Consider the following 18,984-nt stretch of genomic DNA (forward strand, 5'->3'; position numbering starts at 1 on the left):
ACAACTTAATTCTTTCTTCTACGAGAGCAGTATAATTCTCACAACTTTCTTCTTCATCCCAATCTCTCCAAAGAAAATCATAAAAAAACCTGAAGAATACACATGAGCATCATTTTATTATTAGTACTACAATGTCTGAATTCAGTAACTTGAAAGAAAGACTCTATATCTAGCATCAACTCCTCTCCTGGATGGACAGACTTCCTGAATCTCATTCTGTAAAAACATGTTTTACTTCTAATACCCAATAAGGAGAAATTTAGTCTTACCTGTTAATTTCCTTTTCTGCTACAGCAGTCCAGATATGTGGGTTTATTCTGCCTTATCAGCAAATGAAAACAGAGAATTACCAACTTTTTAGTGGCATCACCAGAACCTAGGATGTTAAGAGTCTAGGCAATTGCCTGTATCTTTACATCAAAATAATGGAAGCAAAAAATAAAGGGGCAGATTTTAAAAGGCGCGCGAATAGCCTACTTTTGTTTGCGCTCCAGGCGCAAACAAAAGTACACTGGATTTTAGTAGATACGCGCGGAGCCACGCATATCTGCTAAAATCCTGGATCGGCGCGCGCAAGGCTATGGATTTTGTATAGCCGGCGCGCGCCGAGCCGCGCAGCCTACCCCCGTTCCCTCCAAGGCCGCTCCGAAATCGGAGCGGCCTCGGAGGGAACTTTCCTTTGCCCTCCCCTCACCTTCCCCTCCCTTCCCCTACCTAACCCACCCGCCCGGCCCTGTCTAAACCCCCCCCTTACCTTTGTCGGGGGATTTACGCCTCCCAGAGGGAGGCGTAAATCCCCGCGCGCCAGCGGGCCTCCTGCGCGCCGGGCCGCGACCTGGGGGCGGGTACGGAGGGCGCGGCCACGCCCCCGGACCGCCCCGGGCCGTAGCCACGCCCCCGTACCCGCCCCCAAAACGCTGCCGACACACCCCCGAAACGCCGCGACGACCGGGCCCGCCCCCGACACGCCCCCCTCGGAGAACCCAGGGACTTACGCGAGTCCCGGGGCTCTGCGCGCGCCGGGAGGCCTATGTAAAATAGGCTTCCTGGCGCTCAGGGCCCTGCTCGCGTAAATCCGCCCGGTTTTGGGCGGATTTACGCAAGCAGGGCTCTGAAAATCCACCCCAAATTGTGTAAAGGAAAATTAGTTTCTTACCTGATAATTTACATTCCTGTAGTACCAAGGATCAGTCCAGACTGCTGGGTTATGCCTCCCCTCCAGCAGATGGAGTCAGAGAAAAGCTGAAAAGCACCCCCTAGATATACCGGTGTGCCACCTGCGATCCCTCAATATAAAGAATATCCAAGCAGAAGGAAAACTAATCGTACACTTCCGCTGATGAAGAAACCCCTTTTTAACTGAACCACTGACCAGATCAAGTAGTAACCTTGCCCTAAAGACAAAAACAAGCCTGTCTCCCTATGCACAAAAAATAGCAACAAAACGCAGAGCTTACTGGAAAATATGCCGCAAAAACATAGCACCATAATCCGCAGATGTCGAAAACTGCAAAAGGAAAAAAACAGATAGAATCATGAGTGGACTCTCCGTAAACTGACTTGGGCAGGCGTCTGGACTGATCCTTGGTACTACAGGAACGAAAATTATCAGGTAAGAAACTAATTTTCCTTTCCCTGTACGTACCATGATCAGTCCAGACTGCTGGGATGTACCCAAGCCGCCTTAAATGGGGTGTGACCCAGAGAGTTCCGCTCGAAGAACGCTGCTCCCAAAGGACTCTGTCGACGAACCACGAACATCCAAGCGATAATGGCTAGCAAACGTTTGCAAGGATTTCCAAGTGGCCGCCCTGCAAATCTCCTGGCAAGACACCAACTGGCTTTCAGCCCACGATGCCGCCTGAGAACGCAGAGAGTGAGCCTTAAGCCCCTCAGGAACAGACTTTCCGCAACCAATGTATGTGGACGTGATTGCGCTCTTCAACCAGCGGGCAACAGTCAACTTGGATGCCTACAGACCCTTCTTGGGCCCATTCCACAACACAAACAAGTGATCCGACCTTTGAAACTCATTAGTTACCTCCAAATACTGCAGGAGTACTCGACGGACATCCAAACGCCTCAAATCCCGACCTTGAGAAGAGCGGAGCTCCTCCTCCGTAAAGGAAGGTAATTCCACCATCTGATTGACATGAAAAGCCAATACCACCTTAGGCAAAAAGGAAGGTACTGTGCGCAAAGAAACCCCGTATTCTGAAATAAGCAAGAAGGTTCTCTGCACGAAAGCGCTTGAAGCTCCAAAATGCGACGTGCGGACGAAATGGCCACTAGGAATACCGTCTTGAGAGTTAAATCCTTCAAGGTGGCCCTCTTAATAGGTTCAAATGGGGCAGCGCATAGACCTCTGAGAACGAGGTTCAAACTCCAGGATGGACATGGAGCCCTCACAGAGGGACGCAAATTCCTAACCCCGCACAAAAAACGAGCAACATCTGGGTGACCTGCAAGAGAGTAACCTTCAATCTTGCCCCTCAGGCAGCCCAGAGCCACCACCTGAACCCGAAGAGAACTGTAGGCCAAACCTTTCTTCAAACCATCCTGCAAAAATGTAAGGATATGACCTACCGAAGCCCGCCGGGGAGGACGCTGTAACTCACTACACCAAGCGTCAAAAACCTTCCACACCCTAGCATAGGTTAAAGTAGTCGAGGACCTGCGCGCCCTAAGGAGGGTAGAAATCACCGCTTCTGGATAACCTTTCTTTCTCAGCTGCCTCTGCTCATAAGCCAAGCCACCAGACAAAAGCGATCCACCAGATCGAAAAATACCGGGCCCTGCCGAAGGAGATTCGGGAGTTGACCGAGACGCAGGGGCCTGTCCACCGCCAGATTGACGAGATCCGCGAACCACGGGCGTCTTGGCCACTCCGGAGCCACGAGAATCACCAGACCTTGATGGTACTCTATGCGCCTTAAAACTTTTCCCACCAAAGGCCACGGGAGAAACACAAAGAAGGATGCGAGGAGGCCACGGAAGCACTAGCGCATCCACCCCCTCCGACCCGTGCGCTCGCCGAATGCTGAAGAAATGCACCGCTTTGGCGTTTAGCCGTGTGGCCATCAGGTCCACGTGCGGAAACCCCCATCTTCGAGTGATGAGTCGCATCGCTTCGGCCGACAGCTCCCACTCTCCTGGGTCTAGATGTTGGCGACTGAGAAAATCCGCCTGAACGTTGTCCACGCCTGCAATATGGGTGGCCGCGATGTGGGATAAATGGCGTTCCGCCCAGGCCATCAACAATGATGCTTCGGCCGCTACCAGGCGACTTTTTGTGCCCCCTTGTCTGTTTATATATGCTACCGTGGTCACGTTGTCGGATAGAATTCGCACCGCCCGACAACGCACCATCGGAAGTAGTTGACGCAAGGCCAGACGGACCGCCCTGGTCTCCAGGCGATTGATGGACCACTTGGCTTGTTGAGAGGACCATCTCCCCTGCACCGCTCGGGACTGACACACAGCTCCCCAACCGGACAGACTGGCATCCGTCGTCACGACTATCCAGGGTGGAGGCTCCAAGTCCACCCCCTGCAAAAGATGGTCCGGGCTCAACCACCAAGCGAGACTGGACTGGGCCGGTTCCAGCAATGGTAGCGACCTGTCGTAGTCCTCGGACCTGGGATCCCAGTGAGAAAGAAGCGCTCTTTGCAAAGGTCGCATATGCGCAAAGGCCCAAGGCACCATTTCCAGAGTAGAAGCCATATGCCCAATGACCTGTAAATAATCCCAGGCCATAGGCAGGGGCAGGTCTAATAGGTCGCGCACCTGAGCCATCAGATTGACCATCCGCTGATGTGGCAGGAACACCTTGCCCACCGAGGTATCGAACCGGGCTCCCAGGAACTCCAATTGCTGAGTCGGTTCTAGATGGCTCTTCGCGAAGTTGACTATCCAACCTAGCTTCTGAAGTTGATCCACCACTAACCGAACCGCCTGCTTGCACAAAGCTTCCAACTTTGCTCGGATGAGCCAATCATCGAGATAGAGATGGACCAATATCCCTTGACGTCGAAGAGAAGCTGCCACCACCACCAGAACCTTGGTGAAAACTCTGGGGGCAGTCGCTAATCCGAACGGAAAGGCGCAAAACTGAAAATGGTCCCCCAACACCGTGAACCTCAGGAACCTCTGGTGACGCTCCTGGATTCCAATGTGGAGATACGCCTCTGTTAGATCCAAAGAAGCCAAATATTCTCCCTTGTGGATGACCGCAATAACAGACCGCAGCGTCTCCATGCGAAAACGTGGAACTCGCAACGCCCTGTTGACCTGCTTCAAATCCAGGATCGGCCTGAATTTGCCTTCCTTCTTTGGAACCACGAAGTAAATGGAATACCGGCCAGTACGACGTTCGGCAGACGGCACCGGGATTACCGCCCCCAGGGCCCGCAACCGGTCCAACGTTTGTGCAATGACTAGCTGCTTTTCCGGAGGACCGCATGGCGACACCAGAAACAGATCCCGGAGTGGACGAGCAAAATCCAAAGCGTAACCTCGATTTACAACGTCTAGAACCCACTGGTCCAATGTTATCTTGACCCATTCCTCCCGAAATAGGGACAACTGATCCCCGATGCGTGGAAGGGAGGAATGGGCCCATGCGCCTTCATTGAGAAGCTTTGTTTGGGGTAAAGGCCTGTGAGGATCCCGACCTCTGAGGTCGTCTACCACGAAAGGAAGGTGTCCAAGATTGCGACCTCGATGCCTGTTGCTTTTGGGGAAAGGACCCACCCCTTCCCACACGGAACCGGCGTTGGCCCCGAAACCGGCCCCTGGAATTACTGAAAGATCGTGACTGTTGTTACTTGTCCTCGGGCAACTTATAAACCTTGTTGTCCCCCAAGTCCTTGATGAGCTGGTCCAACTCATCTCCAAACAACAACTTCCCCCTGAAGGGAAAGGAACCCAAGCATGACTTAGAGGAAGCATCCGCCGCCCAGCGCCGTAGCCAAAGCAACCGCCTGGCTGACACAGCAGCAGACATAGTGCGAGCGGAAGTCCGCAGGAGATCATATAAGGCATCCGCCGTGTAGGCGACCGCAGCCTCCATGCAGTTAGCCTGCTCTGCTTCATCCGGTGGAAGCTCCTGGGCTGTGAGCAACTGCTGGACCCAGCGGAGAGTGGCCCTCTGCACTAGGCTGCTACAGACCGCCGCCCGGACCCCTAACGCTGCAACTTAAAAAATGCGCTTCAATACAACCTCCAACTTCCAATCCTGGAGATCCTTCAGCGCTATACCACCGGTCACGGGAATGGTAGTATGCTTCATCACGGCCGTGACCGCCGAATCCACTTTGGGAATTTTAAGAAGGTCCAACTTATCCATAGCCCTACTGACTCTCAAGGAAGCTTCCGGAAGTTCCCATTCCTTAGAAACAATTTGAACCAGTTTGGGATGAAATGGAAAAGTTTGCGGAGGGTCCCGAAGGCCTGCCAAAGCTACATCCCCCAGGGAAGTGTCCGCTTCCTGGTGTGGAGCCAGGAGTTCCAGTTCCTTCAAAACATGGGGAATCAGGTAAGTTAGCTCGTCCTTGCCAAATAATCGAAGGACCTAGGGATCATCCCCTTCCACGGACGCCTGACCGTCCGATTCTCCACCCCCGACGGTATCCGGAATGTCCGGAGAAGGATCCGGAGCCGGAGTCACCAGAATCCCCGCACCACCCTGTGGACGGGGACAACGATTCCCCGCTTTCTCCTGGTCCGGGGCTGCTCTGGGGAACTCAGGTGGAGAAGGCCCGGTGACCTCCCAACCCGCCTGCGCTTCTAAGAAGGCTTTGTGCATTAATAGCACAAACTGAGAAGAAAATGGCGCCGTTCTTTTCAACATGTCCCCCGCGGGTCGGGAGGGAGGGGGGGACCAAGGGGCTCCAAAATCGGGTGATTCCTGCAGGCTTAGATCCGGCGGCGAGGGAAGAGGGGAATCCTCCTCCTCCGACGCTGCCCCCTCAGACGGCAGAGAGTCCAAAATGGCCGCCGCCTCCTTCTCTTTGGGAGGCAGGGCTGTCGACCGGGCGGCAAGAACTCTCCTCGGCCGCGAAGAAGACGAAGAGCTGCGGGCAGCGCTCGGCCCCGGAGAGGGTCCCTCACCCCCGGGAAGACATCGGGAGCAGAGACCCTCTCGGGAGACTCGCGCCCCCGCAGGCCATGCAGGCCGAAGATCGCAGCATGATGCGACAAGAAGCAGTAGAAATAAAGCGCGCCAAAAACAAAGGTAAGCACAACCCCCAAAGCGCACTGGGTGAGCTAGCCACCCCTTCCGGAGCCCCGGGACAATAGGTTGGCAGGCTGAGGCTGAACGGGATTGTACCCTGCCTGTCACCAACAGGACTGACGGGTACTGAGATCACTCTACACTTTTTGCTTTGGTTTTTTTTTTTGTAAAATCAAACAGCAGTCTTCACCAAAAACACAGCCCCCTTCAGAAGTCTCAGACTTCTGGAATAGTTCGACTGGGGGGGGGTGACCGGCCCACCGGTAAACTCTCCCCCTGGTCCCTAGAGATAACCTCCGAGCATGTGGCATTAGGGCATTGCCCTGCCAAGCCTGCCTTGAAAACCTGCTTGAAGGAAAAATCAGAATAGAATAGAATAGAATAGAACTCTTCCTGCAGAATTATATATATATATATTTTTTTTAAACAGAACAGAGCAAAACCAGTTGATCTAGTCAGGGTTAGAGCAAATGACCGAAAAGAACCTGTACACCACAGAAGAAATTTGCAAGGAACAGGACCGCAGGTTATGCCTCTCAATCTGCTGGAGTCAGACAAAATACTGAGGGATCGCAGGTGGCACACCGGTATATCTAAGGGGTGCTTTTCAGCTTCTCTCTGACCCCATCTGCTGGAGGGGAGGCATAACCCAGCAGTCTGGACTGATCCTGGTACATACAGGGAAAAACTTTTAAACTTTCACAGTTAAAAAATCCTTGAGGGAATCCTCCAAGAAATTTCTCCTCTCCAATCACAAAAGGAAAGGAAGAGGATCAAAAAGAATAGACTTCACAAAAAGCAGGAGAAAATTCTTGGGTTCTTCCCATAGGAAGAGTAACACATTCTGCAAACCCTGCGAATTTCAACCAAGGATAAAACAAAGCAGCCACTGTCTTCCTGGGAGGGTCCTGAAATGGACTAGCAGGATTTAAGGAAAGGAAATTAACAGGTAAGACTAATTACTTATCTCTCATCATCCTGTTAGATCAGTCCAGATGCATGGAAGTACCCAAGACCCTACTAGCACAGGTAAGAAGAAGACAGGTTGCCCTGAGTGACTGCCCCAAAGGCTGCATCTCCCTTGGCTTGTACATCTACTCTGTAATGTTTAAAGAAGTAATGTAAGGAAGACCGCCTTATAAATGTTTTAGGGAGCAACAGCCACAGCCTCCACTCATGGGGAGACCTGAGCTCTGAAAGAACAGCTTCCAGAATTGGCCAAACCTTCAGTAAATAAGCTGAATAAATCTTTTCCTTAATCTATCTGGCCAGGGTCAATTTGGAAGCTGCCTCACTTTGATAAGATCCACCAAAAAGAACACACATGCACACAGTCAAATGGAAAGAATTTAACTTTCTCCAAATATATCTCCAAGAATACCAGAATAGAAAGTAAGTTTGCTTACTGTAAAGGGTGTTTTCCATAGATAGCAGGATGAATTAGCCACTGCATGAGGGTGACATCATCCGGTGGCACCAAACAGACTTGTCTCTACAAGGTTATAGAGTTTTTAACTCTATTGAACATGTGCAGGGGTTCCTGCACAGGCTGTGCTTCATGAGCTTCTTCAGTTAGTAACAGAACTAGGTAGTCAACTCTCCAGGGAGTAGGGTGGGCCATCTATGGCTAATTCTTACTGTTATCTACGAAAAAATTTACAGTAAGCAAATTTGCTTCCATTGATAAGCAGGCTGAATTGCTCATTACATGTGGGGAATCCCAAGCTGAAGGATCCAGCGGAATATTTTCTTAATAAACAACCCGGACTCCACTGTGCAGCATAGGCTTTGTCGAGACTACATTCTGCAACACTGTCTGACCAAAACCACTGTCAGCCTTTGAAAAATTGCCCAGAAAGTAGTGTAAAGTGAACATGTAAGAAAATTATTCCTTACCTGCTAATTTTCCTTCCTGTAGTACCATGGATCAGTCCAGACTGTGGGTTATGTACCCCATCCAGCAGATGGAGTCAGAACAAAAAGCTCGGGGGGAGGTCCTATATAACCTCACCTCCCTTGCCTCAATCCTCAGTAACTGGACTAGCAAAGCCAAGAAGAGAAGAAATGGATAGGGATGTGAATCGTTTTTCAACGATTAAAATTATCGTCCGATAATGTTAATATCGTCTTAAATCGTTATAGAACACGATACAATAGAAATTCTAACGATTTATCATTAAAAATCGTTAAATCGTGTTAGTGCGCACTAACGGGAGTTAGTGCGCACTAACTCCCCGTTAGTGCGTACTAACTCGATTTAGTGCGCACTAACTGAAAATAATACAAATAAACACTTTCCAGGTCACTGAAGGTCAGTTAGGAATGAATATGTGTTCCTATTGGCTGGCTGCCCTCTTATCTATTGATGTTACCAAGGTTACCACTGAGGTGATGGTTGGGGGGATGGTAAATGGAACTGGAAACTAACGAACACCAACAGAAAATGAAACAAAGTGTTCACACTTCCCAGGTCAGTAAAGGTCACTTAGGAATGAATATGTATGTATGTATTCCTATTGGCTGGCTGTGCTCTTATCTATTGATGTTACCAAGGCTAACACTGAGGTAATGGTTGGGGGGATGTGAAATGGAAACAGTTGGAAGCTTGACAAAAAAAGTAATGTAATGATCAGCACTCACGTGACTAGAACTTGTTTGTTTATTATTTTTGTTAGCAGGCACCTGAAATGCTAGTGCATGTTGAATTTGCCAATCACTGTGCATTTTAGAAAGTGGTCCTGGCTGGAACTGTACACAGTTCAAATATATGTAATTGATTGTTGGTAAGTGTATTTTTTAAGTAGCCACACTGGCACAAGTATGTTTACTTTTCCTCCTACTTAACTCACTAGCTCAGCTTTGTAAGAAGGGCTTCTCTGCTTGTGTGTTGTTTTTGTTTGGTGTGAGGAGAGCAGAAACATCAGATCTTTATTCAATCTACTACAGTCATCTCTTACAGTGCCCTATCCCTATTAATACCAGGAGTGTTGTGATCTTCCTGCACACAGTGCCCTAACCCTGATACCAGTCTGAGACAGCTCCCTCCCTGCATTACTAGTGAGAGGCTGGCTTCACAGACAGGGGGGAGCTGCCTGACCCTCACTCCTGACTTCCCCCATGTCCCAGCTAGTGAATGGTGTGTGGGTGAGGGGGGGGGGGAGGATGGTGAAGTCTGAGACAGCTCCCTCCCTGCATTACTAGTGAGAGGCTGGCTTCACAGACAGGGGGGAGCTGCCTGACCCTCACTCCTGACTTCCTCCATGTCCCAGCTAGTGAATGGTGTGTGGGTGAGGGGGGGGGGGGGGGGGAAGGAGGATGGTGAAGTCTGAGACAGCTCCCTCCCTGCATTACTAGTGAGAGGCTGGCTTCACAGACAGGGGGGAGCTGCCTGACCCTCACTCCTGACTTCCCCCATGTCCCAGCTAGTGAATGGGGTGTGGGTGAGGGGGGGGGGAGGATGGTGAAGTCTGAGACAGCTCCCTCCCTGCATTACTAGTGAGAGGCTGGCTTCACAGACAGGGGGGAGCTGCCTGACCCTCACTCCTGACTTCCCCCATGTCCCAGCTAGTGAATGGTGTGTGGGTGAGGGGGGGGGGAGGATGGTGAAGTCTGAGACAGCTCCCTCCCTGCATTACTAGTGAGAGGCTGGCTTCACAGACAGGGGGGAGCTGCCTGACCCTCACTCCTGACTTCCCCCATGTCCCAGCTAGTGAATGGTGTGTGGGTGAGGGGGGGGGGGAGGATGGTGAAGTCTGAGACAGCTCCCTCCCTGCATTACTAGTGAGAGGCTGGCTTCACAGACAGGGGGGAGCTGCCTGACCCTCACTCCTGACTTCCCCCATGTCCCAGCTAGTGAATGGTGTGTGGGTGAGGGGGGGGGAGGATGGTGAAGTCTGAGACAGCTCCCTCCCTGTATTACTAGTGAGAGGCTGGCTTCACAGACAGGGGGGAGCTGCCTGACCCTCACTCCTGACTTCCCCCATGTCCCAGCTAGTGAATGGTGTGTGGGTGAGGGGGGGGGGGGGGGAGGATGGTGAAGTCTGAGACAGCTCCCTCCCTGCATTACTAGTGAGAGGCTGGCTTCACAGACAGGGGGGAGCTGCCTGACCCTCACTCCTGACTTCCCCCATGTCCCAGCTAGTGAATGGTGTGTGGGTGAGGGGGGGGGGAGGATGGTGAAGTCTGAGACAGCTCCCTCCCTGCATTACTAGTGAGAGGCTGGCTTCACAGACAGGGGGGAGCTGCCTGACCCTCACTCCTGACTTCCCCCATGTCCCAGCTAGTGAATGGTGTGTGGGTGAGGGGGGGGGGAGGAGGATGGTGAAGTCTGAGACAGCTCCCTCCCTGCATTACTAGTGAGAGGCTGGCTTCACAGACAGGGGGGAGCTGCCTGACCCTCACTCCTGACTTCCCCCATGTCCCAGCTAGTGAATGGTGTGTGGGTGAGGGGGGGGGGGGGGGAGGATGGTGAAGTCTGAGACAGCTCCCTCCCTGCATTACTAGTGAGAGGCTGGCTTCACAGACAGGGGGGAGCTGCCTGACCCTCACATCCTGACTTCCCCCATGTCCCAGCTAGTGAATGGTGTGTGGGTGAGGGGGGGGGGGAGGATGGTGAAGTCTGAGACAGCTCCCTCCCTGCATTACTAGTGAGAGGCTGGCTTCACAGACAGGGGGGAGCTGCCTGACCCTCACTCCTGACTTCCCCCATGTCCCAGCTAGTGAATGGTGTGTGGGTGAGGGGGGGGGGGGGGAGGATGGTGAAGTCTGAGACAGCTCCCTCCCTGCATTACTAGTGAGAGGCTGGCTTCACAGACAGGGGGGAGCTGCCTGACCCTCACTCCTGACTTCCCCCATGTCCCAGCTAGTGAATGGTGTGTGGGGAGGGGGGGGGGGGGGGAGGATGGTGAAGTCTGAGACAGCTCCCTCCCTGCATTACTAGTGAGAGGCTGGCTTCACAGACAGGGGGGAGCTGCCTGACCCTCACTCCTGACTTCCCCCATGTCCCAGCTAGTGAATGGTGTGTGGGTGAGGGGGGGGGGGAGGATGGTGAAGTCTGAGACAGCTCCCTCCCTGCATTACTAGTGAGAGGCTGGCTTCACAGACAGGGGGGAGCTGCCTGACCCTCACTCCTGACTTCCCCCATGTCCCAGCTAGTGAATGGTGTGTGGGTGAGGGGGGGGGGAGGATGGTGAAGTCTGAGACAGCTCCCTCCCTGCATTACTAGTGAGAGGCTGGCTTCACAGACAGGGGGGAGCTGCCTGACCCTCACTCAAGCAGAGAAGCCCTTCTTACAAAGCTGAGCTAGTGAGTTAAGTAGGAGGAAAAGTAAACATACTTGTGCCAGTGTGGCTACTTAAAAAATACACTTACCAACAATCAATTACATATATTTGAACTGTGTACAGTTCCAGCCAGGACCACCTTTCTAAAATGCACAGTGATTGGCAAATTCAACATGCACGTGTCTGCTAACAAAAATAATAAACAAAGAAGTTCTAGTCACGTGAGTGCTGATCATCACATGTCAAGCTTCCAACTGTTTCCATTTCACATCCCCCCAACCATTACCTCAGTGGTAACCTTGGTAACATCAATAGATAAGAGCACAGCCAGCCAATAGGAATACATATTCATTCCTAAGTGACCTTTACTGACCTGGGAAGTGTGAACACTTTGTTTCATTTTCTGCTGGTGTTCATGAGTTTCCAGTTCCATTTCCCATCCCCCCAACCATCACCTCAGTGGTAACCTTGGTAACATTTATTTTATTTATTTATTATTTATTTATTTAAGTTTTTTTATATACCAACATTCAAGACAGTAGTCCCATCATGCTGGTTCACAAGAAACAGGGGTGCAATAAACTTTACAATTTGAACAATGGTGCAGAAAAGCAGTTACATGTAACAGGGAATCAATAACTAGGAGTAAGAAGGAAAATGAAGATCAAATAATTATATATATATATATATAATAACATTATAAGAGGTGGCTATTAATGCTATATTAAGATAAGAGGGCTGCCAGCCAATAGGAACACATATTCATTCCTAACTGACCTTCAGTGACCTGGAAAGTGTCTATTTGTATCATTTTGAGTTAGTGCGCACTAACTCGAGTTAGTGCGCACTAATCGGAAAAAACGATTTTTAACGATTTTTCAACGAAATAATCGTGCCAAACACGATTTTCTTCTCCTGCCACACGATTTCTATCGTTAAGACGATATGGAAAACGATTCACATCTCTAGAAATGGAGGGATCAAGGAACTAAACGTTCTCAATGTAACGTTAGAAAAATTCATAACTGCAGAAAACAAAACCCCCAAAGGGAACTTGCAAACAGAACTGTGAGACAAAACAGACCCTGGATCCCCAGGGAGCTCAAAGGAGAATCAGAAATCACAGTCGAGCAGAGGCGAACCCCAAACAAACCCCCCAAGAGCAAACAGGGATGGCGTCTGGACTGATCCATGGTACTACAGGAACGAAAATTAGCAGGTAAGGAATAATTTTCTTTTCCCTGTACGTACCAGGATCAGTCCAGACGGTGGTATATACCAAAGCTTTCCTACTATGGGTGGGCCCGTAGACAGCCCTGCTCGAATACCTCTATCCCCGAAGGACCCAAAAACTGGAGCCCGCACATCCAGACGGTAGTGTCTCGAAAAGGTATGAAGCAACTTTCATGTGGCCGCCCTGCAGATTTCCTGCGAGGACACTGACGTACTCTCCCCGCCCAGGACATAGCTTGAGAACGAAGGGAGTGCGCGCCTTAACTCCCAGCGGCAGGTGCCGTCCAGCACCGAGATATGCGGAGGGGATCGCCCCCTTCAGCCAACGGGCAATAGTGGCCTTGGAGGCCATATGACCCTTCTTAGGTCCCGACCAGAGGACAAACATATGATCCGAAAGCCGAAAATCATTAGTGACTGCCAAATATTGCATCAGACATCGCTTGACATCTAGCTTGCGAAGATCCCTGGAGTCCAACGAGGAAAAGGAAGGCAATTCAACCGACTGGTTGAGGTGAAAGGTCGAGACTACCTTAGGTTAGAAAGAGGGTTCCGTGCGCAAGGAAACCCCCTCCTCAGTGAAGCGGAGATATGGCTCACGGCAGGACAACGCTTGAAGTTCGGAAATGCGACGCGCCGAGCTGATCGCTACCAGAAAAATAGTCTTGAAGGTGAGATCCATGAGAGTGGCAGTTCGAAGAGGCTCGAATGGTGGGCCACTGAGAACGCGGAGTACCAGGTTGAGACTCCAAAAAGGACAAGGTGGCCTAGACGGTGGCTTCAAGTGCTTTACCCCCTTGAGGAAACGCAGAATATCCGGATGGGATGAGAGTGACGAGTCATTCCCGTTGTGAAGGAAGGCTCCCAAAGCCGCTACCTGAACCCTGATGGAGTTATACGCGAGGCCCAAATCCAGACCATCCTGCAGGAACAAGAGAATCTGTGCCACCAAGGCGTGCGACGGATGAATGGTATGAGACCCGCACCATGTCTCAAAGACCTTCCACACCCTCACGTAAGTAACAGAGGTGGACGTCTTACGTGCCCGCAAAAGAGTCAAAATCACCGCCTCCAGATAGCCACGACGCCTCAGCTTACGCCTCTCAAAAGCCAAGTCGCAAGACAGAAGCGATCTGCCTCCTCAAAAAATATGGGACCTTGACGAAGAAGACGCGGGAGATGACAGAGACATACTGGCCCCTCCTCTGCCAAGTTGAGAAGGGCCCGGTAATTCTGGAGGCCACACCGGCGCCACCAGAATTACCGGGCCCTGATGGCTCTCTATCCGCCGAATCACCTTCCCCACCAGGGGCCACGGCGGGAAGACATACAACAGGATCTGCCGGGGCCACGAGAGAACCAGAGCATCGACCCCTTCCGCGCCATTTCTCTTCTGCAGCTGAAGAAGCGAAGTGCCTTTGTATTGCCCGCCGTGGCCATGAGATCTATGTGGGGAATCCCCCAATGCCGTACGATCAGAGCAAAGCTTCCTCCGAGAGCTCCCACTCTCCGGGGTCTAGATGCTGACGGCTGAGGAAGTCCGCCTGTAATGTGGGAAGCTGCCAGGCAGAGTAAATGGAGTTCCGACCACTGCATCAGCTTGTCTGCCTCCCACGAGACATGTCGGCTCCTCGTGCCTCCCTGGCGATTGAAGTATGACACCGTGGTTGCGCTGTCCAAGAGGATCCTGACCGCTCGATAACGAACCAAGGGAAGGAAGCCCTTCAAAGCTAAGTGAACCGCTCTGGTCTCCAAGCAGTTGATGGGCCACTGTGCTTGATCTGCCGTCCAACGGCCCTGGATTGAGCTCGATCAACAGACCGCTCCCCAGCCGGCAAGACTGGCGTCTGTGGTGACTACCACCCAGTCCGGAACCTCCAGGGACACCCCCTGGGCCAAGTGTTGAGGATTCAGCCACCAGCGGAGGCTGAGGCGGGCTGGTGTCGGGATCGGGAGTACCGCCTGGAAATCCCGCGATACCGGCTTCAACCGGGACAGCAATGCCTTCTGGAGGGGACGCAGGTGCGCAAAGGCCCACGCGACCAGGTCGATAGAGGAAGCCATGGTTCCCAGAACCTGTAGATAATCCCACGCTGTGGGGGTCGGGAGAGCCATGAAACGAAGGATCTGCACACGCAATGCTTGCGCCCACTCCGGCCACAAGAACACTTTGCCCTCCTTTGTATTGAAGCGCGCGCCCAGAAAGTTCAAAGACTGGGATGGAGCAAGGTTGCTCTTGCCATAGTTGATAATCCAACCACAGACCGAAGCAGTTGTACCACCCGGTCCACTGCCTGAAGACCCTGGATCAGAGATTTTGCCCGAATGAGCCAGTCGTCCAAGTAAGGGTGCACCAGGATCCCTTCCCGGCGTAGTGCCGCCGCCACTACTACCATGATCTTCGTAAAAGACGCGTGGAGCCGTTGCCAAGCCGAAGGGAAGGGCGCAGAATTGAAAATGTTGCCCTAGGATCTTGAAACGAAGATAGCGTTGACAATCCTGATGGATCGGGATATGAAGGTACGCCTCCGTGAGAGCCAGAGAAGCGAGGAATTCCCTTTGATGGACCACAGCCAGCACCGAGCGGCTGTGGTCCATCAAAGGGTCCATCAAAGGGCTCTGATCGCTTGAGAAGAGACCCGCATGGGGAGAACAGAAACCTGTCCCTGGGCGCGCGGACAAAATCCAATACGTAGCCGTGTTTTAGAATATCCAGGACCCACTGATCCGACGTGATTCAGACCCACTCTTCATAGAAGAGAGCAATCCTTCCCCCCTACCCGAGGAGTCTGCTCGTGGGTCAGCCTGGCATCATTGAGCTGATTTAGAGGAGGAGCCCGGACCCTGGCCCTCCTTGCCGGGCCTGCACCCTCGAAAGGACTGGTTCCAGGTTTGCGAACGAGATGACGGAGCCCGGGGTGTCTGCTGCTGCCTTGTAGTCCGAGACCGGCACTGATTCCGGGACCAGTTCCTGGTGGAACTGAATGATCTTGTAGAACGAGGCCTATCCTCCGGGTGTCGATAAACCGCATTCTCGTTGAGGGACTTGATGATTCGATCCAGATCTTCCCCGAAGAGAAACTTGTCTTCGACGAGGCATCCGCCGACCAGTTTCGGAGCCACAAAAGACAACGGGCCGAAACCGCCGCCACCACTGAAGGGGCCAGGACCTGGAGGAGGTCATATAGGGTGTCCGCCCCATAGGTCACCACGGCCTCCAATCTATCCGCCTGTTGAGCCTCCGCAGCCGGCAGGTTTTGTGAGGTGAGGAGCTGTTGTACCCAACGAAGCCCCGCTCTCTGCGCTAAGGAACTACAGCCGCCCGCATCCCGAGCGCCGAAACCTCGAAAACTCTCTTGAGATATACCTCCAACTTTCTGTCCTGTAGGTCCTTTAGTGCCGTGCCGCCCGTGACCGGGATAGTGGTCCGCTTCGTGACTGCAGAGACAGCGGAATCCACGGCTGGGACCTTGAGCAGCTCAAGGAACTCCTCCGGGAGGGGGTAGAGCTTCTCCATCGCTCTACTGACCCGGAGATCAATTGTAAAAAGGTGGGATGCGTCAGAAAGGCTTTAGCCAGAGGCCGAAGGCCTGCCAGATGAGGATCCCCCTTCTTCACCTTGGGATCTGGTCCAACAGGATCCGGAGGGGCATCAATGTCCATCTCCTGTAGAATATGAGGAATAAGGTCATCCAGCTCATCCGACTGAAAAATGCGAAGGACCCTCGGATTATCACCCTCCACCTGGGCCGCCAAGGTGGGATCGTCCCCGGCAGGATCCGGGAGAGGGTCCCCCTCCGGAGGGGCGTGTGATCCACTCGAAGGCACAGGGGGTTCCCGGGAGGGACCTGGCATTCCCCCGGGTGGCTGGGCACTGCCCTGGGGGGGGGGGCCCCAGGAATGGGGCCGTGTGCGCCAGCTTGGGGGGAAGGGGTCCCATAGGAAAATCCAGAGATTGGCTCCTGCTCTGCAGGAAAATCCTGTGCATCAATATCACAAACTCCGGTGAAAACGAAGGCACCCCCGAGGGGGGACAAGCCTCCCCATCTTGAAAATCAGGCTCCGGCTCCGCAAACGGAGCTAAAACTGGTGGCGTCGCCGAAATCGGGTCCCCTGGTCCTCCTCCAAAATGCCGGTCTCGTCTGAAAACAAAATGGCCGTCGTTCCCACTGAGCGCGGGAACGGGGGCCTGCCGCTTCCGAGCCACGCGGTCCTCCCCACGGGCTCCTGCACCATCCCCCTGAGGAGAGCTGTCTTCCTCCGTGGGAAGGCAGCTCGTGCAGAGCCCCTCCTGCGAGAGCCAGCTCCCCTGCTGGCCGCAAGAAGAACAGGCCGCTGCTCGCGGCATAGTGGGTCCCCGGGGGGGGGGGTGGGCAGGAATCAGACAGGCGCAGCGAAAAACTCGGCGTCCGACGGGCCAACGCGCGCGCTCATGGATTCCCCCCCCCCCCCCCCCCCACCAACCCGAGGGAGCCGCCGGGGAAATCGGACCTCCCAGCGGCTGGCTGCCCTGGGAAATGGCACGTCGCGGGGCCGCAGGTCGGCAGCGGCAAGAAGGAGGAGGCGGGGAGAGGTTAGCACCACTAACATGCACCCCAGCGATCTGGCGCGGCCCACAGCAACGGTGAGTACAGCTAGAAGAAAATAAGCTGAAAACAAACACACACTTACCCCAATACCTGAAGGCAATGGAGAAGGAAAGAAGGCAGGAGAAGGGAGCAGACCTGTCAGCAAGCCCTGCCTGCCCTAGCAAAACAATCCACTTTGTTGTTTCTTTTTTTTTTTTTTTTTCCACTTGATCCCTCAGAGAACAAACCCAAGAGGCCTAGAAAACCTAAGCTCCTGTGCTGGGGACTGCCAGTCCCTTGCTCACATCTGCTGGAGTCAGAAGATACTGAGGATTGAGGCAAGGGAGGTGAGGTTATATAGGACCTCCCCCCCCCCGAGCTTTTTGTTCTGACTCCATCTGCTGGACAGGGGACATAACCCACCGTCTGGATTGATCCTGGTATGTACAGGGAAGCACCGATTACCATGCTGGCAGCTTTGCAAGTATCTTTCAGAAAAACATCTTTCAAATGAACAATGGAAGAAGCCATAGCTTGCATTTGACGAATTTTGACTGTATTAGTAAGGTCAAGACCTGCTGCACTGTTGAATACAAGCCATTATCCAGTTGGAGAAGGTGCTTTTGATCAATGAGGTACCCAGACTATAAGGATCATAGGAGACAAACAATTTAGAGGTCCGATGATGGGGCTGATTTCTTCTCTTATACTGTAATATGCAAGAGCCCGTTTGCAGTGCAAGGTAATGTGTTCAGAGAAAGTAGGAAAGACAATGGATTGAATAAGATGGAAGGCCAACATGATCTTTGCCAGGAACTTTGGACGATTGCAAAGTCACACTTTATTGTGGAAGAATTGTAAATAAGGAGCATAGTGTACAAGGGCTTAAAGCTCGCTGACATGTAACGTGCAGATCTCACCACCACTAGAAACACCTCCTTACATGTCAAGTATTTGACAGAGGTGGAGTTAAACGGATCAAAGGGCGGATCCATGAGACTCTTAAATACAATGCTTAAATTCCATGGTACTGGAAGTTTCCAAATAAACGTATGCAGACTCTGTGGGAAAAAAAAAAAAAAAAAAAAGACTGAGGACTGACTAGTGGGCAAGATGATAACTACTGCTTCACATGCTCAGTTCAGCATGTCTGAAAGCTCTAGAATCTTTGAGATCAAAGTTCCGGGACCAGCTCCATTCGATGTCACCCATGAGTGAGGACTGCCATCCTGCTGGTCCTCAGAGAAATACCTTTACCTAAAAATATTGTATAAGTGCTTTTAAAACTACATAGGCCCCTTCTTCAGATGTTAGATCAGAGATATTCACATCTAAAGACAGGTCCTATATTGTCTCAATAGCTCACGTACAGTATTTTGGGATAATACTTACATATCTCCAATAAAAGCTATCACAGCCTGCCAAGAATACAGTTTGCCCCAGAGACAAATCTGCCATATCAAAACACTAACTCCCAAGACTCAAACAGCAATAATCCTACCCAAGACAGAGCACCAGCAAATATTACACCAATAAAACAGTTAAAAATAGTAGATATATCAAATAACATCCAATAATTAAAACTAATAGGGATGATGTGTGAGGTGGAACCAAGATGGCGGGTGACGTGGCATTCTAAGCTGCTCCCGACTTTTCCTCTTATTCT

General features: G+C 52.1%; 1 protein-coding gene across 1 annotated transcript in view; it reads right to left on the bottom strand.

Annotated features, from left to right (window-relative positions):
- Positions 1-18,984, bottom strand: part of SHCBP1L (SHC binding and spindle associated 1 like) — a 385,813-nt gene that overhangs the window by 263,749 nt on the left and 103,080 nt on the right. Inside the window, exon 4 of the mRNA XM_029617645.1 lies at positions 3-89. Coding sequence (XP_029473505.1) covers positions 3-89 — 87 coding nt within the window. The remainder of the gene's footprint in view (positions 1-2; positions 90-18,984) is intronic.

The sequence above is a fragment of the Rhinatrema bivittatum genome, chromosome 10, assembly GCF_901001135.1.
Source record: "Rhinatrema bivittatum chromosome 10, aRhiBiv1.1, whole genome shotgun sequence".
Taxonomy (NCBI): Eukaryota; Metazoa; Chordata; class Amphibia; order Gymnophiona; family Rhinatrematidae; genus Rhinatrema; species Rhinatrema bivittatum.